Here is a 22,967-nt window from a genome sequence, read left to right on the forward strand (position 1 = left end):
AGACGAAAGAGGGGGGTGGAGGGAGGGAGAGATGTGGGTGGTTGATGGAGAGAAAGAGAAGGAAGGGGAGAGAGGGGGAGAGGAGATGGAGGGAGGGGAGAGAGGGATAGGGGTGTGGAGAGAAAGAGAAGGAAGGGGAGAGAGGGGGAGAGGAGATGGAGGGAGGGGAGAGAGGGATGGGGGTGTGGAGAGAAAGAGAGGGAAGGTAGAGATGGATGGGAGAGGAAGGATAGGTGAGAGGGAAGAAGGAGAGAAAGAGGGGGAAGGGGGGAGAGAGAAAGAGGGAGAGAGAGAGATTGAAGATGACAGAATAACCTGTGATGAGAGAATAACCCTCACTATCTAACCACCTAGACGGAGAGAGAGATGGGTAACATCCAGCATCATCACTAATACCTCATTAACATCAGGACAGGGAGAATCAACATACTACCAACCACTGTCTCAGAATCTGAGGGAAAGTAAAGATCGCACAGCCGCATTCAGTAGGGCATTGTGGAAGGTTCAGATCTAGAAAATAGAATCATCGAGATCAGACATACCTCTCTGACATGTAGAGTACAGAGTCATGTCAGCTCTATTCACAATACGTCTATGGGGGGACATTCATCCCCTGCTGCAACTCTAACTGAACGGCACACCAGTGGGAGCATTACCATGGTGACTGATCTGCCAGAGGAGTAAGCAGTGGAGATCTCCCGATGCACAGGGGTATATATGGTAACACACCTAGGCAACAGTGTCGGCATCACAAAAAATGTGTAGAATACCGTGAAGCGGCGTGTGTGTTCCAATCTTTATTTAACTTTCTGAAAAATGTTTTGTTTCTGTTTGTTTACTGCTGCACCTGCGACCCCAACTGGTAAAAAAAAACTATACCGTTCACAAAAAAGAAGAGGTGTCACAGAACCCAGGTCTCCCGCGTGGAAGACCTAATCATCTACCATCAGGCCAAGATGGACATCCTCAAGGTCCCGGGGAAACACTTAAGTTGACATGTGTCAGACAGGGCTACCTCATCACAAAATGACATGACTCCAAACCACCTCCACTATATATATATAACGTGCATTGGTAAAAACCCTATAATACAAATAAGTATTCCAGTGGAGGCTGGTGGAGGTATGAGGAATGGTATCAAACACGTGGTATCAAACACATTCCTCATTCCATCCCATGCATTACAATGAGCCCATCCTCCGATTTTCAACCTCCACCAGCCTCCCCTGGACTATACAGAGGTGTATCCGTTGGTAGTGGAAGAAGGTGGGTTATCCAAAGGTCCCATGATAATATAAGAATCAGCAGACGATGCGACATCAGTGATATGACCTCCTGGTTGAACGCTTGACTGGCTACATAACTTTATAAAGGGGCAGGAAAATAAATAAAAGGGGAAGGGAGTGGGGTGGACGCCACCCCCCCCCCCCCTACCCATGCTCCTGGTACCACAACCAGTCCTGGTACACAATACAGTTCAACAGAGCGCCACAGATAGAAGCGACCAATCGGAATACGGAACATGGTGACCTACCTATGCAGAGGTGTGAGTAGAAGCCCTCGTTCTTGAGCATGATGAGCAGGGAGCCCCAACCCAGCAGCACCGCAGAACACAGCAGGTTCTCCATCACCGCTGTCACCGCCATCCACCAGCGCCTCCTATAGGCCTGAGACAGGGAGGGCGCCATGGCTGCTCTGGGGGGGGGGGGGGGGGGGAGACGTTATTATACAAGCAAAAGTGCAAGTACAGAAGTTGAGTGTGGCATCACATGGGGAGGGGGTTAAAGTCCAGAAAGCAAATGTAAAGAAATCTCTCATCTCAGCTGACATGACATCTAACTGGAATCTAACTAACAAGAACGTGTGTGGAAATGTCAGGAAAGCAGAGTGAAGGTTAACTGAACTCCAACCACACACAGTCATCTCTGGAGCGTCCTCCTACCAGTCGACAGCGCACCTGGACCCGATCCCCAATCAGCACACCTGCGACCCACCCGTCTACCACGACCTAGCGGAGGTTTTCAGTGAGGAGTGTGTTCTCTCTCTCCCCCCTCATCGGCCTTACGACTGCCCTATCGACCTCCTTCCAGGTGTTGCCCTCCCCTCCGGGCACACCTGCGACCCATCCCCAATCAGCATCCTACATAGACCCTGCCTGAACTCCACTCCAGTGCCAGAACGTACTGTGACCATACAGTAACCCTTGTGTAACCCTCGCTACTACGCTTCAGCCCTCCAGTGTTTTCTTAGTGCTCCTTGTGTCTGTCTCCTCGTCCCGACCCCCTTGGATTCCGCCTCGACCCTCCCATGGACCTAGCCCCTTCGTCTCTTCGACCCTCTACCCCTGTCCCACGGACCTCGCCCTCTCCCAGTTCCCACGGTTCCTTCTCCTCCCCTGTTTCTGGACCTCCCCCTGCCGACCCTGGACCGGCCCTCGACTACTCTCTGGATTACCCTACTCTTCCCCTTCCCTTATCCCCGTTCTATTTATTATTATTAAATACGCCTGTGGGGGGACATGCAGCGTTCGGCCTGTAGAGGGAGCTACAGGACCGTGGCCGGGGTTGTGTCGGCGAGACTTTTGTTGCACACCTGCTGCGAATTAAGTCTCGCCGGCGAATGTTTAAGATGTGTGTGTGCTTCTGCCATTGCGGTAGGGGAGCTAAGCTGGAAACGGCGAGACAGGCGAGGAGAGCTGAGAGCGGAGTAGAAAGAAACGGCAACTGGAAAGTTGCCGAGTGTGTTGGTGGGCTGAAAAGCCAGAGACATTTGGGAGAACGTTGATGAATAAACGGGAAAGTTGTTCCCTTACCCCAAACGCTGCGTCTGCCTCTGTGTACCATCGGACTTTGTTACATTGGCGCCCAACCTGGGACACAGGAGAAAGGCAAAATGGACGCGCTAACAGCGGCGATAGCAAGGATAACGCTCGTTCTCGAGCAACAGACGGCCCTGCAACAGACCCAGCAGGCGACACTAAAGGAGCTGACGGCGGCGAGGCTCGCGGACAGGCCCGGCGGGCCGGCGCCGGGGACCGGAGCGGCACCAGGTCCCCCCAAGGTCCAGCTGCAGAAGATGGGGGACCTGGACGACCCAGAGGCGTTCCTCGCGGTGTTCGAGGGGACGGCGAGGATCTCGGGGTGGCCGGACCGAGAGTGGGCCTACCATCTGCTGCCCCTCCTGTCAGGGGAGGCGCAGCTCGCAGCCCACAGTTTGCCGGCGGCCGCCCAACGGGATTACCAGTCCCTGGCCCGGGCGATTCGGGACCGCCTGGGCCTGACACCGGAGGAACACCGGCGCCGGTTCCGGGCCATGTCCATGGAGGAGGGGTGCCGGCCCTTCGCCTTCGCCCAGCGGCTGGGGGACAGCGCATGGCGGTGGCTGGACCCCGAGAACAACTCGGCGGTGGAGGTCGGGAACCGGGTGGTATTGGAGCAGTTCCTCGCGGGGCTCCCGGCCCGCACCGCCGCCTGGGTCCAGTACCACCGCCCCCAGGACCTAAAGACCGCCGTGGGTCTGGCGGAGGACCATCTCTCCCTCCCACCGCGGGGGCCACAACGACCAACCCCGGCCCCGCGGCAAGGGGGGGGGGGCCAACGCCCAGGAGGAGCCGGGGGAGCAGAAGGAGGGAGGCCGGCGCCCGCCCCGAGAACGAGATGGCAGGAGCACGCTGATCCGGAACCAGCCCCGGCCCCGCAGAGAGAACCTCGAGCGACAGGGGGGGTGTGTTGGCGGTGCGGACGGCCGGGCCACGTGCAGGCCGAGTGTCGGGCGATGGACGTGGGGCAGGTCGTCCGCATCGGCGACATACCGGGCCCTCCCCCCGGACCAGGAGCGGCGTATCGTATTCCGGTAAGGATACAACGTGATACGCACCAGGCGTTCTTGGATTCGGGCTGTATGCAGTCCATGATCCAGGAGCGCCTGGTTCGGCCGGGGGCACTGTTGAAGGCATCGAGGGTGCGGGTGAGGTGTGTGCATGGGGACATTCACGAATATCCGCTGGTCGCTATCGAGATTCATTTTGAGGGGAAAAACCATAGGGTACAGGCGGCGGTTAGCCCACGCCTCACGCATCCCCTGATTCTAGGTGTGGATTGGGAGGGGTTTCCTCAAGCGGTAAAGAGGGCTACCGGGATGCGTGCACGACAGCTAGGGAGGTGTGTGGCGTGTAATGTGCTCTGTGCCGAGGCGGCGCCTCGCGACCCTGCCGGGGAGCCGGAGCCGGCGGGGGCGCCTCACCCCGAGACTTCCTCGCCGAACTATCCGCTGCTAGGCGACTTCCCCCTCGAGCAGTCTCGTGATGAGACCCTCAGATCAGCCTTTGACCAAGTGATAGCAATTGATGGTACTTTGATACGGCCAGACACAGTGCGCGCCCACCCCTATTTCGCGATTATCAGCGACAGGTTATATCGAGTAAGTCGTGACTCACATAGTCAGGAGGAAGTAACCCAGTTGCTGGTTCCCCGCAGCCGCCGCGAAATGGTCTTCCAGGCGGCTCATTTCAACCCCATGGCGGGCCATCTAGGGTATGACAAAACACTGCACCGTATAATGGCTCGATTTTATTGGCCGGGGATTCGGGCAGAGGTGCGTAGGTGGTGCGCGTCCTGTCGGGAATGTCAGTTAGTAAATCCCCCGGCCATCCCACGGGCCCCCTTGCGGCCCTTACCATTGGTCGAGAACCCATTCGACCGCATTGCGATGGATATTATCGGGCCATTTGAGCGGAGCACACAGGGTTATCGATTTGTGTTGGTCTTGATAGATTACGCCACCCGATACCCCGAGGCAATACCTCTGCGCAATATCTCTGCCAGGAGTGTAGCGCAAGCATTGTTTCAAGTCATCTCCCGCGTGGGAATCCCGAAAGAGATTCTCACCGATCAGGGCACTAATTTTATGTCACGCACCCTCAAGGAACTGTATGGCTTGCTGAACATCAAGGCGATTCGAACCAGTGTTTACCACCCGGCCACGGACGGCCTTTGTGAGCGGTTCAATCGGACCTTGAAGTCAATGATCCGGAAGTTTGTCCACGAGGATAGTCGGAATTGGCATAAATGGCTAGATCCCCTGTTGTTTGCGGTGCGGGAAGTTCCCCAAGCTTCCACCGGGTTTTCCCCGTTTGAATTACTCTACGGGCGTAAGCCCCGGGGTGTCCTAGACCTGTTTAAAGAAAATTGGGAGGAAGGGTCTAGCGACAGTAAGAATGAGATCCAGTACGTCCTCGACTTGCGCACAAAGCTCCACGCCCTAGGGGCTATCTCACGTGAGCATTTGCTGCAAGCCCAGGAGCGTCAGAAACGCCTGTATGACAGGGGGGCTACCCTACGAGAGTTTACACCGGGAGACAAGGTGCTCGTACTGTTACCCACCTCCAGCACGAAATTACTCGCGAAGTGGCAAGGGCCGTTTGTGGTCACACGTCGCATGGGGGACGTGGATTATGAGGTTATACGCTCGGACCGGGGGGATAGCTTGCAGGTGTATCACGTCAATCTCCTAAAAAAATGGAACGACGTGGTCACTGTTGCTCTGGCTACGATAGTTCCAGAGAGAGAGGAGTTCGGTCCGGAAGTCCCAAAATCGAAAGGTAGCACTCCGGTCGATATTGATAACCATCTCTCTGCTAGCCAGGCCGCGGACGTTGCAGATTTGCAGCTTAAGTTCGCCGACGTGTTCTCTCCCCTGCCCGGTCGGACTACGCTCATCGACCACCATATAGAAACGCAGCCGGGTTTAACGGTGCGCACGCGTCCCTATAGGTTGCCGGTGCACAAACGAGACGTTGTGTGCCGAGAGTTGGAAGCCATGCTGGAGCTGGGTGTGGTCGAGGAGTCCCGCAGTGATTGGTGTAGCCCCATCGTGCTTGTCAACAAGCCAGATGGGACTATACGGTTCTGTGTGGATTATAGACGGGTTAATGCGGTCTCCAAGTTCGATGCATATCCGATGCCCCGGGTCGACGAGCTCTTGGACCGGCTTGGTACGGCCAGGTACTTCACGACATTGGATTGCACGAAGGGATACTGGCAGATTCCACTCTCGCCGGTGTCCCGGGAGAAAACGGCATTCTCCACTCCGCTCGGGTTATTCCAGTTCACCGTGCTCCCTTTCGGGTTGTTCGGAGCCCCAGCCACTTTTCAGCGCCTCATGGACCGTATTCTGCGGCCGCACGCCGCCTATGCTGCGGCCTACCTGGACGACATTGTCGTCCACAGTGACACCTGGCTGCAGCATGTGCGGAGGGTGGCTGCTGTTCTGCGGTCCCTGAGGCAGGCGGGGCTAACGGCCAACCCGAAAAAGTGCGTGATCGGGCGGAGGGAGATCCGGTATCTGGGGTACCACTTGGGACGGGGGGAGGTGCGACCGCAGATTGAAAAGACTGCGGCCATCGCCGCCTCTCCCCGGCCCAAGACAAAGAAGGAGGTGAGGGCCTTCCTGGGGCTGGCGGGATATTACCGCCAGTTCGTACCTGGGTTTTCAGAGCTGGCCAGTCCCTTGACGGACCTCACCCGGAAGGGTGCCCCGGATCCGGTCCAATGGTCGGGCCAGTGCCAGGGGTCGTTCGAGGCCCTTAAGGGGGCTCTTTGTGGAGAAACGGTCCTGTATGCGCCTGATTTTAACCTCCCTTTCTCCCTACAGACGGACGCGTCGGATAGAGGGCTGGGAGCAGTGCTGACCCAGCGCGTGGAGGGGGCCGACCGGCCGGTGCTGTACCTGAGCCGTAAGCTGTCGGAGAGGGAGGGCCGGTACAGCACCGTGGAGAAGGAGTGCCTGGCCATCAAGTGGGCGGTCGGCACCCTCCGCTACTACCTGCTGGGTCGCGCCTTCACCCTCTACTCCGACCATGCCCCCCTCCAGTGGCTCCACCGCATGAAGGATGTAAACGCGAGGATCACCCGGTGGTACCTCGCGTTGCAGCCCTTCAACTTTTCCGTCGTGCACAGACCGGGGGCGCAGATGGTCGTGGCAGACTTCCTCTCCCGTGCAGGGGGGGGGGAGTAGGTCGTCGGCCGTCGGGTCCCCGGCCTGTGTCGGGCGGTGGGGGTATGTGGGGGGACATGCAGCGTTCGGCCTGTAGAGGGAGCTACAGGACCGTGGCCGGGGTTGTGTCGGCGAGACTTTTGTTGCACACCTGCTGCGAATTAAGTCTCGCCGGCGAATGTTTAAGATGTGTGTGTGCTTCTGCCATTGCGGTAGGGGAGCTAAGCTGGAAACGGCGAGACAGGCGAGGAGAGCTGAGAGCGGAGTAGAAAGAAACGGCAACTGGAAAGTTGCCGAGTGTGTTGGTGGGCTGAAAAGCCAGAGACATTTGGGAGAACGTTGATGAATAAACGGGAAAGTTGTTCCCTTACCCCAAACGCTGCGTCTGCCTCTGTGTACCATCGGACTTTGTTACAACGCCTTTTGTCGAAACCGTTATTCTCTGCTCTCTGTGCCATCATTGGTTCCACCCAAACGTCTCTGTGTAACATACACTACGTTAACACAACAACACTACGTTAAAGACAACAACGCTACGTTAAAGACAACTACGCTACGTTAACACAACAACGCTACGTTAAAGACAACAAGCCTACGTTAACACAACAACACTACGTTAGCACAACAACGCTACGTTAAAGACAACAAGCCTACGTTAACACAACAACGCTACGTTAGCACAACAACGCTACGTTAAAGACAACAAGCCTCCATTAACACAACAACACTACGCATGGACCTCCCAGTGCTCTGTGAAACACTGAGAAAACACACACAGTAAACGACAATTATAGGTACTAAGGAGGGCTAGAGGAATTAGGGATGAGTGTAAAGGAGAGGAGAGGAGGAAGAGGAAGAGGGGTGGAGTCATGACCCCCGAGATGACCTTCTCACGTGTGTCTGGACCTATCAGGTGTCAGAGAGCAAGAAAGGGCACGCAGACACTCACATGCACGCGCACACACACACGCATGCACACACACACATACACACACAAGCACACATGCATGCACACACACACACACACAGGCACATACACACACACACACACACACACACACGCATGCATGCATGCACACACACACGCATTCACACACTCATACACTATTCATCTGTATGGTGTCACTATACACATACAGTATATTTGTTTAATTTTCTCAGGAAATTCCTTCATTTATTAGATTTTTATGCAAATATGATGCCTACTGTATGCGCAATGGACATAAAATCAATGTGTGTGTGTGTGTGTGTGTGTGTGGTTTAACCAGGTTTGACTGGTGTTCTTTATTAGCTCTAAAGCACATGTTTGCAGACTAGGTCTCCTGCTGAGGCCAGAAATAGCAGCACGGCCCCGGCACTACAGAACATGGGCATCCACACACACACACACACACACACACACACACACACACACACACACACACACACACACACACACACACACACACACACACACACACACCGTGGCACCACAGAGTATAAATACAGCTTTACACCATGGCACCAACTTAAGTAGATCCAGGTAAGGTCATGTGGTCAGGAAAAACTCCTGGCCATAAACCCACCCAATCCAACACAACAATGACACTCATTCATCTATAGAGGACATACAGGAGTACAACTGGGTTCTGTTTTAAAAGAATGGCAAGATTCACTTGTTCACAGGCAAGTTAGTGAGTCTAATATTTACCTCAACAACTAGTCAGGTGTCACAGCACATGTAGAGCAACACAATACTATACTATACGTAACGCAACATGACACGTTATCAATACAGTGTGGTTACGACAATCCATCCAGGATGGCTCCGTCATCCAATCGCCAACGCAAGTGTTAACCCATTAACACACCCATCAATACAACACACTGACCCGACCTGCACCTGTGACACAGAGAGGTTTAGGTTTTCGCCTCTTCTCGGACACACCTGATACCACGAATCGGCCAATCACAGACAGCGCAAGGTTCAGAGCCAAGGTTGGTGAAAATGAACGACCCGCCACATCATACTAGGGGTGTGCATGTCTCAGGGTTTCAGTGAAATCACATGAGGGGGAGAGGAGTACATTTTGAGAGAACTGGAGTCGGTGCCTTTGAGTCCGTTATTTGTTGCAATTAAAATGTCTGAAGGCACTGCCTCAGTGACCAAGTACTACTACCACGTCCATTCACTCCAACACACACTCCCATCCAACACCCAACATGGGTAGAAGCCTTGGACCTCCTGACCCCAGAATTCTCTGCTCATTTGGACACATGACTAAGGAGGGGGTCAAAGGGACCTTCACTTTTAGGAGGCCACTTAACAGACCCCCACCCCCCCAGAGAGAGGCCCCTCCCACCTCATTTTTGGATGACCTCCCGTCCCTCTCTTAAATCCTGTGCACCCCACTGAACAGATGAGGCCATATAACACGCCACCCCAACCTTGGCGGTGAGCAGAAACACTAAACCCAGCCGCCGCCGACGACATGTGAGTGCTGTTACACACAGTGCTGTTACATCTCCGCCGGTGACTTTGACTGTGGCGGCTGGCTGTTGTGACGATCGCTATGACAACGACCGGCGTGATGAAACTGCCCAAATGTCACTCTGACAACGCTGGCAGGGTTGACTTCCTAAGCAGGAGACTGCAAGGGTCATAATTCACCGTTAAATACATACACAAAGGTCTGCTTACCTGGACACAGATGATTTATATTGCTAAATCTAGGAGTAGGCTTAATCTGTGTCCGGGAAACGAGCCAATAACGTGGAAAGAAACTAAGCGATTATGTCTCATAAATTAATTATTAATTATTTTTTAACTGGTGATATCGTAGGCTACTTCTATATAAGAATTGGAGGGACAGACGATCCTGGGGCGAAATTCTTGGTAAAATAACTTCATAACTAATAACTAATATGTAATTAGAGTTGGACAGCAACAGCGCTCTGTGACTACTTCCTGGTTTCTTTATTTAGATATTTAGAAAGTATTCCCTTTCCTTAAATCATCAGGGCTATCTATAACCTTTCATACCACTTCCTCCTGTCACGTGACATGATGCTGATGAGACTAAATCTATTAGGGGCTTCACTGAGGCCTGCATACTCTAGTGCCTTTATGTAGCCTTCATAAACCCTTTATAAGGCCTTGATAGATGCTTCACAAATCATTTATAAGCAAATGTCGTAATACATATACAGGGTGGTGAAAGAGTAATGAAAGTAATCGTGACCACTGCCCTCAGAACAGGTGATCTACTGGGGTACGGAAGTCATGTTTCCCCATTGACCCTCTCTACAAATAGCTTACCGTTGGCCACTTTCAACATTCGCTGTTGATGTCATTTTTATGTTTCAATAAACTTTTTTCATGGGTTTGAGGTGTCATTACGAAATAGTTAGCAGTCATCACCATCAATCACTGGCATCATAGTTAAAAGACGATTGTACCCCACTGGAAAATGCATTGGAAATCCCATTGGAAACCGCACTTCCGTACCCCAGTAGAGAGGTGTGGCCACTGTGAAACGTCACTCCATGAGGATCTATGAGAAAAGGTTTGGGCCGAGGCCATCATCAGCCCAGGAAACACAGCCACGTTGTTGCAACCTCGTGTCAAAGTACTCCTTTTGGTAGCGACAAACAATAAAAAATGGTTTGAGGGTTGCAACAAAGTTGCAGCTTTTAGCCTACCAGGAGACAACCAGAAGTCCACCGTGGGCAATGTTGGCCGTCAATGTAGAACTTCCAAAGGTAGGAACAATGTGTTTGTGGGGCCGTATTGTTTCCATGGAGATGGAAACAGCAGCCGTGTCATCCCATAAGAGTCATGCCACAGTTGGACATTGGAGCACACGCAAGCACAAACATGCACATGCGCACGCACGCACACGCATAAACACACCACACACACACACACACACACACACACACACACACACACACACACACAAGGCACACACTGTCACTCACTGACACGTGTCTTTACACAACGACTCACTGAGAGGCAAGGGCATCTATTTGTGAGTAAACAGACACAGTGCAAACATTCAGATTTTAACATGGCAGTCGCACAGACTAAGAACACACACACACACACACACACACACACACACATATACTCACACACATGCAAACACACACATGCTCATGTGCACGCACGCACACGCACGCACACACGCACGCACACACGCACACACACACACACACACACACACACACCAAAGTCTACCAGTGCCCAAGCACATGAACCCACACACACAGCAGGAGAGAGACAACAGTAGCATAAGCTGTTGATAATGAACCACAGTTTAACACTGGTTAGAAACAGAGTAGGGAGAGAGAATTAACATTGCGTAAATAGACGACAGGTCAACACTACTGCTGCAGGGCACTGACCATCTACAGACAGCTGCAAACCTCTATCAGCAAACTGTCAAGTGTGTGTGTGTGTGTGTGTGTGTGTGTGTGTGTGTGTGTGTGTGTGTGTGTGTGTGTGTGTGTAGTGTGTATGTGTGTGTGTGTGTGTGTGTGTGTGTGTGTGTGTGTGTGTGTGTGGAGGGGGAGAGGAGTAAAGGAATAGAGAGAGGGAGAGAAGAAGAAGAAGACATATTCTTGGAATGCTTGCATCATATGCAGTTAATGGCCCTGGTTGGCACGGTTATAGGTTACAATATGGAGTTTAAGGTCAAAGAACACTTCCTAAAGTGAGTGTTGGTAAAACTACCTAAGTAACCGCCTTCCTCCCCTCCCTCCCTCTCAACCCCGCTCAGCTGTTTCCCCTGTCGCGCTGTCGTGACCACGGCGCGCATTTACGCACAGCGGCCAGGGACCGGAGCCGGTCTCAATTCAGACCTCAGTGTCCGTATTTTCTAGTTACAAAAGAATTAGCGGTTCTCTGCCTCTTAATATAGGGCTAGTGTTCTTTCAGCCGGTGGTAACATTACGCATAATATTTGTCTAGAATAAGCGCACGGCACGATTGTGTCCAAAACTCAAGCCACACTTACGTCACTTACGTCACAGAAAATATAATTATACAATGGAATTTTAATAAGATAGAAAGTAATCCTTAATAGGTCTACCTCACTGTCTGCGCGTAACACTTAAAACATATCCCAATCGGCGTTTGGATTATTATGAAACGATGGTAATCAATATGATAAAACAATATGCCATTCCGGGAAGTACCGTGCCACGTACGAACGTTCAATGTATCACATTTCTCTTCCTACCATTGACATGCAGTAGCTTCATACACACACAAGTGCTCCAACGTTTCTGAACATGCATGTTCAATGATGAAAACACTTACTTTATTTCAGAAGTTAATCCTTGAAAGATTGTTATATAATGAATTGTAGGAGGGGGGTGTCTCCCTTAGTGAAACAAAAATTTGTTTCTCACTGAAATGATTGGCCGGTCTCGGACACGTCTAGAAGTTGCCCTCACTGAATCTGTTGATACTTATATTGGGTTTGTTCCTCTCACCGCTTCATGACATCTGTATGGCTTTAGTCCTTGTTCAACCCCTCTCCCTCTCTCTCTCTCTCTCTCTCTCTTCCCCTCCCTCTTTCCATCTGTCTATAAATGGAACACACACACACACACACACACACACACACACACACACACACACACACACACACACACACACACACTACACAACTTTTGGAGCGTTTCCTTTCCCCCTTTGCACACACACCCAGCTGTCAAGAGTGGAAGTTCGCAGCTGTCAAACATTTTAACTCCGTTATGTTGCGCCACCTCGCGACGAATAGTCGAACAAATTACCCTACTTTGCAATTGGCAATGATGTCCTTGTAAGCTTCTTTCCTGTATTGTCATGTTATTGTATTGTACATTATATTTGATTAATAATGATAATAATAATAAAATACAAAATTGGCAATGATTTCCAAACAATGGATTAAATCAAGCCAAAATGTAAAATCGTTACATCAGATCACATTTTATCTTTTATATCTTGACTCGGAATAGACTCGGAAAAGTGCTCTCCGTTATTATTGGGACAGTGAAGCATGTTTTCTTCTTTTATACTCCAAAGGTTAGGATTTGAAATAAAAAACAATTACTATGAGGTTAACGTATAGATTCTAATCTTTTATTTGAGGGTATTTGTGTACATATTGATTTCACCATTTACCTTGGAGTCTGCTATTGATGCCGGTTAACATGAGGACCAAAGAGGTATGGAAGTCAAGGAAGTCATTATAAGGCTGAAAAAACCGAAGGCAGAATCTATCCGAAACATAGATAAAACCTTAGGCTTACCAAAATCAACAGTTTGGAACATCATTAAAAAGAAAGAAAACACTGGTGAGCTCAGCAAACCTCAACGGCCTACTGAATGCCAACAACTGTCGATAGATCATAAACACTCTCCAGGAGGTAGGCGTGAATGTGTCAAAGACTACCATTCGCAGAATACTTCACGAGCTGAACTACAGAGGCTACATTGCAAGGTGCAAACCACCAGTTAGGCTCAAAAACAGGATGACCAGATTTTAGACTTAAAAAGTCTAGAAAAAGGTATTGTGGACAGATAAGACGGATATTCTGTTTGTGCCAGAGTGATTGCAAGAAGAATGTTTGGATAAATTCTGGAGGGTGTGTTATGGTTTGGCCATGTTATAGCTGCCAGATGGCAGATGACAGAAACATCTTGTCTGCTACAGTAAAAGCAAATGCCTCAAAATTCATTCGATGGTGCTTCATCATAAAGTAAGACAATGACCCAAAACATACTGCCATCGCCACTAGGGAGTTTTTCAGGGCCAAAAAGTAAAGTTCTTGACGGGCCAAGTCAATCTTCATATTTAAACCCCCCAGTATCTGGTGGGGTCAATGGGTCACAGACTTCAGGCAGTTATTGCATGCAAAGGAAATGTGACCAAATACTAAACATGAGTGCTGAATTTGGACATGATAGGAATCTGTCCCAATACCTTTTGGTGCCATAAAATAAGGGGACTATGGATGAAACGTGTTGTAATTTCTAAATGGTGAAACCAATATGTACAGAAATACTCTCAAATAAAAGCTGAATCCTTTAACCTTTGATGTTTCAATCAAAATTTTAAGTAAAGAGCTAAAAGAAGAAAAAATGCTTCACTGTCCCATTACTTTTGCGTGCGTGAATGCGTGCATGTGCCAATTATGCAACCTAAAACAAAGCCATATTCACATGTTCACTGTATAGTATATCTGCGGAGCAGGTGGTGTGCCTTTCATGCTCTATTCTATTCTATGTTTTCAGTGATATATCCTTATACTTTTAAGATGTTCCGTGACTTCTTCCTATATATTGCTATATCCCTATAAACCAATATCATTAATGTTCTGGTTAAATCTGGAGGATGCACGTTCAGGCAAGCGTGAATACCTTTTAATTATGAATAGCACTACTGTAAATTCTTGGCAAGAAAGCTCGGCTCGAGGCAACGCACAGAGCTTGATGCAATATCATCTGCAATAGATGAGCTTCAATTTCTCACATCTGTCTCACGTCAGCCTTCACAACCTTTGAGATCTTTCCAAATGATCTTTCCAAATGATCGTAGCATTTCCATGAGAAGCAATCACGATGACAGAAGGTTTTGATAGTGTATGTCAGTGTTGAGAAACGTGACCATTTATGGAAAACTACTCTTTTGAGTAGTGTGAAGGCCTATCAGGGGAGGCTGTTGCTGTACTATGAGCCCATCCTCCGATTTCTACCTCCACCAGCTGATGGCCAGATACAGTTGAAGTCAGAAGTTTACATACACCTTAGCCAAATACATTTAAACTCAGTTTCTCACAATTCCTGACATTTAATCCTAGGAACCATTCCCTGTCTTAGGTCAGTTAGGATCCCTACTATATTTTAAGAATGTGAAATGTCAGAATAATAGTCGAGAGAATTATTTATTTCAGCTTTTATTTCTTTCATCACATTCCCAGTGGGTCAGAAGTTTACATACACTTAGTTAGTATTTGGTAGCATTGCCTTTAAATTGTTTAACCTGGGTCAAACGTTTTGGGTAACCTTCCACAAGCTTCCCACAATAAATTGGTGGAATTTTGGCCCATTCCTCCTGACAGAACTTGTGTAACTGAGTCAGATTTGTAGGCCTCCTTGCTCGCACACGCTTTTTCAGTTCTGCCCACAAATTTTCTGGAGGATTGAGGTCAGGGCTTTATGATGGCCACTCCAATACCTTGACTTTGTTGTCATTAAGCCATTTTGCCACAAATTTGGAAATATGCTTGGGATCATTGTCCATTTGGAAGACCCATTTGCGACCAAGCTTTAACTTTCTGGCTGATTTCTTGAAATATTGCTTCAATATATCCACATAACTTTCCTTCCTCATGATGTTATCTATTTTGTGAAGTGAACCAGTCCCTCCTGCAGCAAAGCACCCCCACAACATGATGCTGCCACCCCCGTGCTTCACGGTTGGGATGGTGTTCTTCAGCTTGCAATCCTCCCCCTTTTTCCTCCAAACATAATGATGGTCATTATGGCCAAACAGTTACATTTTTGTTTCATCACACCAGAGGACATTTCTCCAAAAAGTAAGATCTTTGTCCTCATGTGCAGTAGCAAACTGTAGTCTAGCTTTTTCATGGCGGTTTTTGGGCAGTGGCTTCTTCCTTGCTGAGTGGCCTTTTAGGTTATGTCGATATAGGACTCGTTTTACTGTGGATATAGATACTTTTGTACCTGTTTTCTCCAGCATCTTCACAAGGTCCTTTGTTGTTGTTCTGGGATTGATTTGCACTTTTCGCGCCAAAGTACGTTCATCTCTAGGAGACAGAACGCGTCTCCTTCCTGAGCAGTATGACGGCTGTGTGGTCCCATGGTGTTTATACTTGCGTACTGTTGTTTGTACAGATGAACATGGTACCTTCAGGCGTTTGGAAATTGCTCCCAAGGATGAACCAGACTTGTGGAGGTCCACAATTTTTTTTTCTGAGGTCTGATTTCTTTTGATTTTCCCATAATGTCAAGCAAAGAGGCACTGAGTTTGAAGGTAGGCCTTAAAATACATCCACATGTACACCTCCAATTGACTCAAATGATTGGCTAATGTCAATTAGCCTGTCAGAAGCTTCTAAAGCCATGACATCATTTTCATTTACAGTAGATAGTTGGCCACCACATACATCCGCCAGACCTGTCTGTGCAGGCTCATGAGGTGGGAGTGATTGCGGAAGCGATTTACGCAACAAATTAGGTATGTCGGGACAGTAGACATACAGACAGATTGTGATGTCATCACCTTTACTGAGGGTTAACAAATGAGCCATTTTTTTTATGTAGTCATCCGATGTCCACCAGCCTTCCCCTCACACACCTGCTGTGCCTGGCACCTTGACTTTCAGGGGAAAAGGAAGGAGTGTGAAAATATAGGAAAAGTACCATCTCCACTCATGAGTAATTTGACTCATGACACATGCAGTTTTTCCTAGAAACATCTAACGTGGTGCCCTTGGGGTAACCTAGAGATGCTAACCCACAGGATATAAATCTGAGGACACCATGCTGGTCCACAAGACAGCTACTCCATCCAGAGAGAGGACAGAGAGAGGACAGAGAGAGGACAGACAGAGGACAGACAGAGGACAGAGGGCAGCGAATCAGAGGGTCCTCAGCATCCAAGGGCCACATTTTGCCTCAGACCAAAATCGACAGAGTCACGCAGTCCAGCCTCACTAAAAGACCATACGAACCAAGCTACAGAACTCACTTTCTGAAAGAGGAGAACAAGTGAGTTTTTATCCTCTTTTCTTCTCTGTTGATGTCTCAATTTGGTAATTCTTGATTATTATACTTTGTTTAAAATAATCATAGGGGGGACTGTCAGAATTGTCCCATGATTTCTGTATTCTATTTTTAAGTATTCTATGTAACCCCTCACTTCTGGCCAAGTAGCAACCTATCAAATACACAACGCAGAGACATAACACCAGATGCTAGGGAAAGGGGGACCTAGGACCTGGAGTCTCCAAGGCTAAATTCCATGGCTAGTTTATATAGTTTCTCTGGGAGATGATTCCCAGAGAGAGAGAGACATAACCTGCTAGCATGAAACATCATTTCTTTGGAACATCGAGTAAAGTACCCTCAAGACGTCAACCTTCACATCTCTTTATTTCATCTCATTGCAAACCTGGAAACTGTTGTGTTGCTGTGGAAGAAATTACACATATATCTAACAACCTGCATGTCTTCTCACTAGACTGTCAGTCCGATGTCCCTACATACCTACTGTACTTACCTGTCTGTCCGTTATTATGATTTACTTGTCTGTCTATCCACTTAGCTGTCTGTGTGCCTACTGTCCCTACATATCAGTCTGTCTGTCTGTCTATCTGTCTGTCTGTCTACTGTCCCGACATACCGATCTACCGGTATGTCTGCCCACTTATCTGTCTGTCTGCCTACTTACCTGTCTGTCTGTATGTCTACTGTCCCAACATACCTACTTATCTGTCTGTCTGTCTGTCTGTCTGTATGTTTACTGTCCCTACATACCTACATGTCTGTCTGTCTGCCTACTTACCTGTCTGTCTGTATGTTTACTGTCCCTACATACCTACATGTCTGTCTGTCTGCCTACTTACCTGTCTGTCTGTATGTTTACTGTCCCTACATACCTACATGTCTGTCTGTCTGCCTACTTACCTGTCTGTCTGTATGTTTACTGTCCCTACATACCTACATGTCTGTCCCTACATACCTACATCTTTGTCTTGCAGTGCATTCTGGATATTTCTCAGTTCTGCTGCTGCTGCTGTTCTGGTCATGCTCAGTAGAAGTGGAGGCCAGACCGTTGCACCCAGACGGGAGGAGGATCATCAGTAACCTCAAGAACGCACTGCAAAGTAACTGTGCTGAGATAAGTCAGGTGAGAAGGAAATAAGGATCAAGGTAGAAATCTGAGGACGAGCCTCCACTGAGACATGGGGGGAGATGGGGGGGGTCGTGGTCGGGGGGTCGATGGGGGGGGGGGGGGGATTGGGATGTGAATGTGAAGAGGGAGGGGTTAGATGGGAAGAAAGATATGAGGGGAAATTGAGAGAAGGTTTTGTGTCTGATTCAAGTTCAACTGTGTCTTCTTCTTCTCTCTTGTGTGTGTAGTTGCATGAGGACGGTGCGGAGTGCTACACAACTCGCCCTCTACATCAAGGTGGGGTGCAGGATATGGTGAGTTATCACAGACAAAACTCTGGCCCTAATTCATTGAATTGCAGATATAGGAAAACCGCCATGCAGGTTCACTCAGAATGGCAGCTCACTGTGCTCTTTATGGATAGATAGGGTGTTGTGTTAATAACACCCACTAACAATGTAAGCAAGAAAAACAGTTAAGGGAGGGCTGGGGCAGGGGGGGAAAAAGGGGACTAGAAATGATGCAAGCATTGCTATCTGAGTTGCTATATTAGATTTACTCATTTTCAAACCTGATATACCCACAAAAAAAGAAAAAAAAGAAAAGAAGAACAGTTTGTTGAGGGTGTCAGTTTGAACATGGCTAAGACGTAAAGAGTATACAGCCTGCAATTGATGACATCTCGGACTAGAGTCGAATTTTCCTCGACAAACTATCCTCACACACAGAAGTGTCCATTACACTATATGTTAACACCAGGGGAGGCTGGTGGAGGTAGAAATTGGAGGCTCATTGTAATGCATGGAACGGAATGAGAAAATGGTATCCAAAACATGTTAGATATGATTCCACATTCCGTTCCATGCATTACAATGAGCCCCGTACTCCGATTTCTACCTCTGCCAGCCTCAACTGGTTAATACACAACATGAGCACTCACTTCCATTCTCAGTTGATCCATCACTTCCCAGACCATCCATATTCACTCTCTCTTTTCTCTCTTCTCTCCTCCACGGTTTTTCACAGGACGGTGTGAGGCTGAGGTTGTCGGAGTACCAGAAATGTGCCAAGGAGATAACAGGCACCAACCTATCCCAAGCCCTGATGTGGAACAGTGATCTGATCCTGCAGCTGGTGAGTATGGGGCTGGTGGCAGCACATAGAAATACAAAAAATAGATCCTTGCAAATTCAGAGCCCTCCATAAGTATTGGAAAGAGGAAGCAATTTGTCTTCTTTTAGCTCTATACTCAAACAGTTTGCATTTGAAAACAAACAATTACTATGGAGTGAAAGTAGAGATCAGCTTTAATTCAATGGGGGTTTTTTTGCCTGCACAAATGATGTGACGGAACACACCTGACTAACCAGAAACACCTGTCAAGCCAATTTTCCAATACTCTTGGTGCCTTGAAATGGGGGGACTATGTATACAAAGGGTAATTTCGAAATGGTGAAACCAATCTGAAAAAATAAAAGATTGAATTAAATTTAATAATCTCTACTATAACCTCATTTTTCAGATTTCAGATCCAAATTGTTGGATTATAGAGCTAAAATAAGACAAAATGCTCCCTCTTTCCAATACTTACGGAGAGCGCTGTACAAATATTTACTAAAGTCTCATATATATATACAGTTAAAACTTGGAAAAATATATATATGGTGTACTCCAGGGGAGGCTGGTGGAGGTAGAAATCGGAGGACAGCTCATTGTAATGCATGGAACGGAATGAGGAATCGTATCAAAACATACCATTCCTAATTCCGTTCCATGCATTACAATGAGCACCGTCCTCCGATTTCTACCTCCATCAGCCTCCCCTTGAGTGCTCTGATGCATTGTAGCCAATACTTTGTCACTCTCCATATTGAAATCATGTTAGAGTCAGTGTGGTAGACAGGGGGAAGACTGTTTTGTTTGTCTTGGGTCGTGTAAATAGTATTAAGGAATGAATAATAGTGAATAATATACTGTTAGTACCACAGATTGTTCTTGTGTGTGTTACAGTGTTTTAGTACTTAGAGTGTGTGTTCTATCTTGATGACAGGGATCGCAGCAGGAGAACGTAATGTGCCCCGTAGAACTGACCTCCTCTGACCCCTTCCACGACAATCAGGCTGCTATTCACCTGCTGCAGACCTGGGTAGCAGAGCTTGATGCATTATATAGGGTGTAATACACACACACGCACACAGACACACACAGACTGAGACAGACAGATAGACAACTTATTTTTACACACTTACTTACACACACACGTTTAATTGTTAACTTCTTTTTACACACACACACACACACATTTTACGGTTAACTTATTTGTATACGCAAAATATATTTTTAAATCTAAATAAATCTAAATATAATATCAAATAAATATATTTATTTATCTATTCATCTATTCTATTCATTCATAAATCAAGTGTTTTCTATGTTGTACATTGATGTGTAAATGGATGTTAATTGCTACAGTAAGCCTTGTGAAATGTCTTGAGGAATAAAATTCTATCATTTAAATGAATTAATCTTCAAATTATTTTCGCTTCAAAAATATAGGGAACACTTTACATTAAGGTCACATTTGTAAAGCAGATACTGTCATGACTGGCTAACGTAGAGCTACCTAGCTAGCTAGCTAGCTCCACACTAGTGTGGCTCTGTCGTAAGCTTGAAACAACTAGTAGTTAAGACACTGATAGTACACAGTTTGCTATATGCTGTGTCGCTGTTTATTAACTCAGCTATTTTCATTCCGCAGCAGGCCTCGTAGCCTTGCTGCAGTTTCTTATTGGGTTATGTTTCATTAAAAGTGAATGACAAGAATGAATTATTCGTTTATGACTATTTATTGTGAATAATGCAATGTTAGATCACTTTACTTGGTGTCCCATATAAATATGCATTACTGTTCATAATTGCTTATGAAATGTAAGGCTACTTCAATTGGAGTGCCTTCTTTTAGATGTTGTATTGTAGGTGCACATTAATTGTGCTTAGTTACAAATGTTTGCAACTCATTCATAAATGGTAAATGGTGTTACACTTTACATTAAGGTCACATTTCATCAGTTAGAAATGTTGATAACTCATTCATTAATGTTGGTAACTCCAACATTAAACATAAATAAATGGTTAACGGTGTGACATTTCATCGGTTACATGGTCAGACGTTTTGTCCATTTCTCCAATTATCAGTGTGGTCTACTCTATACTCAAACCAGCGCAGGGCTTTCACCACACATCAGTGAACACTGAGAAGGGGTAAGTAGTGGACAGATATATCAACAAATAAAATCTGTGAACCTGCACAGTGGACATGTTTGAATGAGGAACATGTTGACAAGGACATCAGGATTTCAAGGGCCATGGTTCAAAAAACAGGTGACAGCTGTACTGTACTAGGAGATCTTCACATTGTGCTGTATGTAAAGATGTGTTGAAGTGGTTTGGTGTCAGTCGAATCATCTCCACAATTCAGGAAATAACTTTACCAACTGTGCAACCATTGCAAATAATTTCACATCAGGGTTAATTTTTCAAGCATTTATAAGTGCATTTATAAAGCATTCATAACTGGCTCCTGATTGCAAGCTCCCTATTTGGCAAGCACCAAGTGAATATCGAAACAAATGACTTATAACTGTGTGTAGACGGTTTATAATTGAATAATAAACTGGTTGTGAGTGACTTATTAACTAAATATAAACCATTTATAAACCCTTTACAAATGTGATCTTAATGTAAAGTGTTACCAAAGTATATCTTCTGAAATATTAAATTTTTCTAGTATAATTGTCCGAGAGTCGATGCATTACCAAACCAACATTAACACATGCTACAGTATGGTCTACAACTGGTTTTAGTAGCCTCGACCCCAGACTATTGCACACAGAGTCTGACACAAGATTGAGGTTTCAGTTGCTGTCGAAGGAAAAACCAAACACCTCTTAAATTAACCATTTTATTGTTGTTTTCGCCCCATAAAGCATTTCCCATTTTCCATAAATGAAATAACAGCAATGGTACCATTTACAATAATAACAAAAATACTACAAAATTCATTCCCTTCTTCAGTCTCAAAGAACACAAAAAAGGTCCCCAAAAATCCACCCAAAATGAATCAGTGTTTATTTCTTTGAAGTCTTTTTTGCTTATTGGTTTCAGATGAAAACAGTGCATGGTAAGACAGGGGGAGTGAAGGAGAGGGGAGTGGAGAGATGGAGAGAGCAGAGCAATTATGTTTTTTGTTCCCTGGGCATCTCTCCCTCCTCCTCTCTCCTCCTGTTTAGCCTTCCCTCTCCTCTCTATTCCCCCATTTCCTCTCATTCTTTCTCTTAAATGCATCTATTCACGTCTTTCCCCCCTTACATCCCTCACTACACTCAAATAAAACAGCACCCCCTACTTCTTTACAGGCACAGCAGGGGTACTACAGTTGTCACAACTACATTAATTTATTACCATAATAGTTGTCTTCTCATACCAATAATAATAATAATAATAATAATAATAATAATAATAATAATAAAACGGTGAACAAAATTGTGCAAGTCGGAAGAAAAAAAATAAAAAAAAGTCAACAGATTTGGTGTGTCAGAGAAATAAATGAATGTGAAAGCACGGTGGTGCCACTAGGCGGAGCGATGAGCCAGAGACCGCCAGCACGGCAGCCATGACACCCTGCTCCAATAACAACAATATCATCAGTGCCCAAACACCTAGCTAACTGCTACAGAGCGGTTGCCTCATCAGTTGAGAGTGGCGTGGTATCGTCCCCCCACGACTAAGGGTTCCCTCAGAACACCTACGACTTCTTAGCTTCACTAATAATTCATTCAGTGTTCCACAGAGTGACGTCACAATCAGTGGGGGCCTGAACAATCAAAAGACACATAGCTGGCTAGTATCATTATGGCCTGGCTAGCACAGTAGCCTATTCTAGCCATGTGTGTTATTGTAGCTTGAGCTCCACTCATTGTGATGGCACAGCACGAAATACTGTGTCATGGAATGTTATGCTTGATTTAGTGATGGTCCATTCAGTGATGTCACAAAGTTGGATGCTTTCGGAATGGTATGCTT

General features: G+C 47.1%; 1 protein-coding gene across 1 annotated transcript in view; it reads right to left on the reverse strand.

Annotated features, from left to right (window-relative positions):
- Positions 1-12,351, reverse strand: part of slc43a1b (solute carrier family 43 member 1b) — a 22,370-nt gene extending 10,019 nt beyond the window's left edge. Inside the window, exons 1-2 of the mRNA XM_083693258.1 lie at positions 12,296-12,351; positions 1,535-1,695 (exon numbers count right to left, since the gene is read on the reverse strand). Of these exons, the coding sequence (XP_083549384.1) occupies positions 1,535-1,688 (154 nt within the window). The 5' untranslated portion in view covers positions 1,689-1,695; positions 12,296-12,351. The remainder of the gene's footprint in view (positions 1-1,534; positions 1,696-12,295) is intronic.
- Positions 12,352-22,967: the final 10,616 nt, after the last annotated feature.

The sequence above is a fragment of the Argentina silus genome (genome assembly GCF_951799395.1).
Source record: "Argentina silus genome assembly, chromosome: 21".
Classification (NCBI taxonomy): domain Eukaryota; kingdom Metazoa; phylum Chordata; class Actinopteri; order Argentiniformes; family Argentinidae; genus Argentina; species Argentina silus.